This window comes from Apaloderma vittatum, unplaced genomic scaffold (genome assembly GCF_000703405.1).
Source record: "Apaloderma vittatum isolate BGI_N311 unplaced genomic scaffold, ASM70340v1 scaffold23937, whole genome shotgun sequence".
NCBI classification, from domain to species: domain Eukaryota; kingdom Metazoa; phylum Chordata; class Aves; order Trogoniformes; family Trogonidae; genus Apaloderma; species Apaloderma vittatum.
Window position 1 is genome coordinate 1 of NW_009725972.1, and position 5604 is coordinate 5604.

Here is a 5604-nt window from a genome sequence, read left to right on the forward strand (position 1 = left end):
GTTGGGCTGTGGTGCCTTGGAGAGGGCGGGTTCACGGCACTGAATGTTATATCTCAGCCATACCAACACAGATTCTGCCTCTCTGCAAGCCACAGTCCAGACCCGTCTTGTTGGAGTGACACGTTCTGAGGCACTCGGGTTTCCTAGAGTTGGTCTTTATTGCTGGTTTATCCTTTCTGTATGGGCTGCAGGAAGGTAGCTTCTGTGCTGCTTGTCTGACTCTGTAGTGGTGGGGCTACAGGTTCCTCGCAGTAGAAAAAGTCATAGGGACAGGTTGGAGATGAGAGCTGAGGCAGGCATCTGCGTCACAGCGCCTTTGTTGCAGTGTACCTGGAGACGTACGGCTGCCAGATGAACGTCAATGACACAGAGATCGCCTGGGCCATCTTGCAGAAGAGCGGCTAAACGAGGGCAAAGGAGTTGGATGAGGTAGGGCGCCTTGGCAGCTCTCCTATAGCACAGGCTGTGCCTCTGAGCCCTGGTGTTTGTCTGGAGGCCAGTCCTGCAGGATGTTGTGTTTTTTGCAGCCTTAAGTTCTGTGGAGTAAAGGAAACTACTTAACAAGTGTGCTAAAAAACCTGTGGGTTGTCTTTTTTTCCTTAAGCTGCTGAGTTCTCCCTCAGTTGGAGAGGGATTGGACACAGTGGGAAGCTCCTGACTCATCCTTGTCTGAGCTTCCTTCTACCATTTAGTGGAAGACTCTGTTTGTCTTGTTAGTTTCTTGTACCTTTGTTTGTTGAAGTCTTGCAGATCTTTTTCACTGAGTTAAGTGAGTTTTATAGTCTACTTCTTCATGTTACCTGTGCAGGGCATGAGCACTTCCCTGTTGGCTTTTACAAATTCTTCTTCCTTTTTTTGTTGTTTTCAAATTAGGCAGATGTGATTCTCCTTGTCACCTGTTCTGTGAGGTAAGGAAACTTCTGTCGCTGCTGGTTTTGGACAGTTTTTAAGAGTTACCATTTGCAAACCAACGTGTGTTGTGTGAGGAAAAGGGCAGGTGTGAAGCTCCCTCTTCAGCTGAGGGTAGAGCTAGCTGATGTGACGATGTATAACGTTAATTGTGCTCCAGATTGCTTTTCTGCGTAGTGAGAAGTTCTTTAGTAATGCAGGCTCTGTGTATCTGCTGTGGGCAGTTAGAGACCTGCACAGATTTATGCTTTAATGATATTAATTATTTTTTTTTCTAATTCTTCCGTCTTCTCTTGAAGTGACTGTCTCTAGTACAGAGTCTCTACTTAAAAAAAATTGGAAAATAAGTTGAGGGGCAGTTTGGGATATAAATATTCAGGGAAATTTTGCTTGTTTTTTTTGGATGCAGAAGGTATCAAATGCTCGTTGTTGTTGGCAAGGTATGTCATGTTGGCTGGCTAAGGCAGACCTTTTCTCTGCAAGAGTCTGGTCACTGGGTTGTTCCGGCAGCGCGGATGCTCCCAACTGAGCAAAACGAGAGTAGGCGTGCTGTCTGACCCACCAGGTGGACGGTTGCCCATCTTTAGCTGAATTCTCCTCTCGGAGCACTTGGGTCACTTCAGGCTGGGGGACCGTTGAAGGGAGCACTTGGAGTAACCTCTGCATTCTTTCCTGGCTGCAGGGAGAAGGCAGAGCAGGCTATCTGGAATCGCCTGCGGCACCTCAAGGCGCTGAAAGCCCGGCGGCAGCAGACTCGCTTACCTCTCCGCATAGGGATTCTAGGTACCTGCGGGGTGAGCAGCATGCGCTGCTGTGCCCTGTCCCATCCTGCCGCATTTCCTTGTCCCCTCTGGTGATACCAAACCTTTTCTGCAGTATGAGAGTGGCTGGTGAAGGGGGTGTGATGGAGGACAGGCATTTCCTAACAAGGACCCTTCTCCTTTGGCGGCAGGATGCATGGCCGAGAGGCTGAAGGAGGAGATTCTGCACAGGGAGAAGCTAGTCGATATTGTGGCAGGCCCCGATGCGTATCGTGACCTTCCCCGGCTGCTGACTGTGGCAGAGTCTGGCCAGCGAGCTGCTAATGTCCTGCTATCGCTGGATGAGACTTATGCAGATATTCTGCCTGTCCAGACTAGTGCAGGTGGCACAACAGCATTTGTGTAAGTCCCTTTCTTTCTTGTGCATGTTTTTGAGGTAGTGGCTTGGAGATGCCAGAAATGCTGTCACATTTGACAGCAGCTACCCAGGAGAGGCAGTGCGTGGCTGCACTCACTCCTGGCAGCCCAGGGACACGAGTCTGCCAGACTGTGTGTGTGCTGCTGCTTCACTGTCTGACTGAGCCCTGGAGAGACTGTCCTATGCTCGGCCTGTCCACTGGCTGCTTCTGGTCTCCTCTGAGGATGTTGGTTGTCTAAGCCTGATGCTGCATCTGGTGATTTCTGTCCCACTGGCATCTGTGCTTTTCTAAAGTCTGCACCTCTCATTCCCTGCCTTCTGCTGTGTTCTGCCCCACGTCTTCCTGTTTAATTCTTCTAATCCTTCATGCATTGTAAATTCTCTTGGGTTTGTTTCCATTTGTTTAGTTTTGATAATAAGATTCCCAGACGTGAAATTGGACTCTGCTCAATGTGGCTGTAAGGTACAGAAGGACAGTGTCACTCTCTGTAGGAACAGGGTGCAGAAAGATCTTCCACCGCTGTCAGACTGCACTGCGAGCCTGTGCCCTACTACTTACTTTCTGAGTTTCTTGGAAGTGTGCATAAAAAATCAGGAGATGTTAGCTAGGGATGAACAGAGAGTGGCTCTGGCTGGCTTGGTGCGTGAGGAGAGGCTGTGGAGCTGTGGTGGGAGCCGGTGCCATGCATGGCTGAAGGCAGCGGCGCTGGGTCGGGTCAGGATGCGATGGGGAGCATTCTTTGGGAGCAGGGGTAGCGTGACCTGCACTTTGCCTCTCGGCAGATCCATCATGCGGGGCTGTGACAACATGTGCAGCTATTGCATCGTGCCCTTCACCCGGGGCCGTGAGAGGAGCCGCCCTGTCGCGTCCATCCTGCAGGAAGTGAGGATGCTCTCGGAGCAGGTGAGGCCGAGCCTCCTTCCTGCCTGGCCAGGACCGTGGGTGGAGGGTGGTTCTCCGTGAAAGTGGTTTTGGTGATATCTTTGACCAGTGACACCACTTTTATCTGCGAAGGTGAAGTTACCACAGGCTTCCTTCCACCAGTGGCTTTTTGATTCCCCTTGTAATTCCCTGAGACAGACAGGGAAGGGAGGGCTTCCCTCCTTGAAGTACAAGTAAGACTCTGGCTGCCCTTGCAGTGTAGCCGTCCTGACTGCGTTATGATTTTTTTTACTTCGTTTGTGTTTGAAGGGAGTGAAAGAAGTGACCCTTTTGGGCCAGAATGTCAACAGCTTCCGGGACATGTCTGAGGTGCAGTTCCAGTCAGCCGCTGCCCCAGCCCTCAGTCGTGGCTTTAGCACAGTTTACAGAGCTAAACCTGGAGGCTTGCGCTTTGCACATCTTCTAGACCAGGTTTCCAGAATTGATCCAGAAATGAGGATCCGTTTCACCTCTCCACACCCCAAGGATTTTCCTGATGAGGCAAGTGTAAAACGGACACCTGGCCCTCTGCTTGTGGGCTGGCAGCTCTGAGCTGCTGGATGTGGGTTGTGCTTCCTTCCTGAGGGGAATGCGGAGCCACAGAATGGGAGCAGCAGCTCCTGGGAGGGGGAATGTTTGAGCTAAAGCTGGCAGGTTTCCAATTTGCTGGCTTTTACTTGGGGAAGACTCTTCCCCTTGGCATCCTGGTGGAGCTGAGCTGCCTGTGACGTTGTCTCCTGATTGCCTGCCGCAGGTCCTGCAGCTTATCCGGGAGCGACACAACATCTGCAAACAGCTTCACCTCCCGGCCCAGAGCGGGAGCACCCGAGTCCTGGAGGCCATGCGGCGAGGGTGAGGCGTCGCCCCTGGGAGTCCTGTGCCTGACCCTCTGACTTAGGGTGCTGGTTTCCCCTCACCAGTGTCGTGGCTTCCTCATGAGTTAATCCAAGTGTTGTTAAATGCAGGTACACAAGGGAAGCGTATTTAGAGCTTGTACACCACGTCCGTGAGTCTATTCCAGGTAGGGGCACCTTCAGCTTGGCCTGAGCTCCTTTCTTGGGTGGAGTGTTCCTCCCTTCCTTGAGGGAGGTGTAAAGCTGTGTCTCTGTTGCAGGAGTGAGCTTAAGCAGTGATTTCATTGCTGGCTTCTGTGGAGAGACAGAAGAAGATCACCAGCAGACTATGTCCTTGCTGCGGGAAGTCCGCTACAACGTAGGCTTCCTGTTTGCCTACAGCATGAGACAGGTGAGTGTGCGACCTGATAGAGAAGGCTCTTATCTCTGGGCATCTCGCCTAACTCCTGAGTGCTGGTTCTCAGAATAAGACACTAAAAAAACCCTTGTTGAAAATAATACCTAAAATGTCATTATATTGGTAGATTTTGTTGCTGCAGGAGATGCCTTCATGCCTGAAAGGCTCCCAGCAGGTGCGTTTTTCTTTGCTGGTGAGAAATTGTGCTGATGTAGCTGGGCTACAGCCTGGCTACAGAGACTCTGTCAATTGACTCTGGAGAGAACTGATGAATTTTCAGCAGGTATTTCCCTGAGAATGCAGGATAGTTGACAAGTCTCCTTTGAAATGATTCCCATAGGGTAAGGTGCTGATGGGGAAGATGACAGGAGGTTGGGAAAAATAAAGAAGTAAGGGAATATGGATCATCTTTTTGCATGTGAGACTAGAAGTAGTAGAATCTAGTGGACAGACAGGCAACAGACATCTCGCACAGGAGCCTCAGAACTGCTTTGTGCTGCCACTGATACCAGTGCCCTACATCAAACCTGGTGGTGCAGGAAGAATATGAGGAACTCGGGATGTTGCTGGTGCTTAGCACCTCAAAACGCTGCTTGAGATTGTAACTGCTGCTGCATGAAGAGCAGACAAACTGGCTGGGGTCAGACAAGGTTCTGATCTCAGCCTGTCTGGTTACAGAGGAGCCACGTTTTGTCTGTTTGCAGAAGACCCGGGCGTATCACCGGCTGCAGGACGACGTGCCTGCAGATGTTAAAAAACGGCGGCTGGAGGAGCTCATTACTGTCTTCCGAGAGGAGGCTGCAAGGGCAAATGAGGCCATGGTGGGCCAGTCTCAGCTGGTGCTGGTGGAGGGGGTGAGTGTGCCTGGACAGATCTGTCTTCCTCCCCTCTTGCTGGCCAAGAGGCTCTTAGGCTGGACCCAGCAGTCATTGCTTCTGCCCTTCCTTCTCACTTCCCCACACAATCCTAGGACTCCAAGACCATGTCTTCACATTAGCGAACAGCCTGATTTTTCCAGGGTTTGGAGCTGAGGCAATAAAGCCCAGCAGTGCAGCAGAGCTCTTGCCATGCGGGTAATGTTCCCTGTCCTCCTTTCAGCCCAGCAAGCGCTCTGCCTCAGAGTTGTGTGGGAGGAATGACGGCAACATCAAGGTGATCTTCCCTGACACTGAGACAGAGGATGCTGCAGGCCGTGAGGCTCTGGGCAGAGCCCAGCCCGGGGACTACGTGCTGGTGAAGGTGACGTGTCTTCAAGGCTTGTTCCCTTTGGCTCTTCTTCTTGGACAGAGCTGTTCTCTAGAGCAGCTGCTGCCAGGGGGGCTTTAAATGAGAAAGGCTCCTCC

At 51.6% G+C, this 5604-nt stretch overlaps 1 protein-coding gene across 1 annotated transcript in view; it reads left to right on the plus strand.

The window, feature by feature from the left end:
* Positions 1 to 330: 330 nt before the first annotated feature.
* CDK5RAP1 (CDK5 regulatory subunit associated protein 1) overlaps positions 331 to 5604 on the plus strand; it is a 13556-nt gene continuing 8282 nt past the window's right edge. The window contains 11 exon segments of the mRNA XM_009873119.1: positions 331 to 429; positions 874 to 908; positions 1592 to 1692; positions 1862 to 2072; positions 2872 to 2992; positions 3281 to 3511; positions 3765 to 3862; positions 3976 to 4031; positions 4125 to 4255; positions 4966 to 5115; positions 5360 to 5500. Of these exon segments, the coding sequence (XP_009871421.1) occupies positions 352 to 429; positions 874 to 908; positions 1592 to 1692; positions 1862 to 2072; positions 2872 to 2992; positions 3281 to 3511; positions 3765 to 3862; positions 3976 to 4031; positions 4125 to 4255; positions 4966 to 5115; positions 5360 to 5500 (1353 nt within the window). The 5' untranslated portion in view covers positions 331 to 351.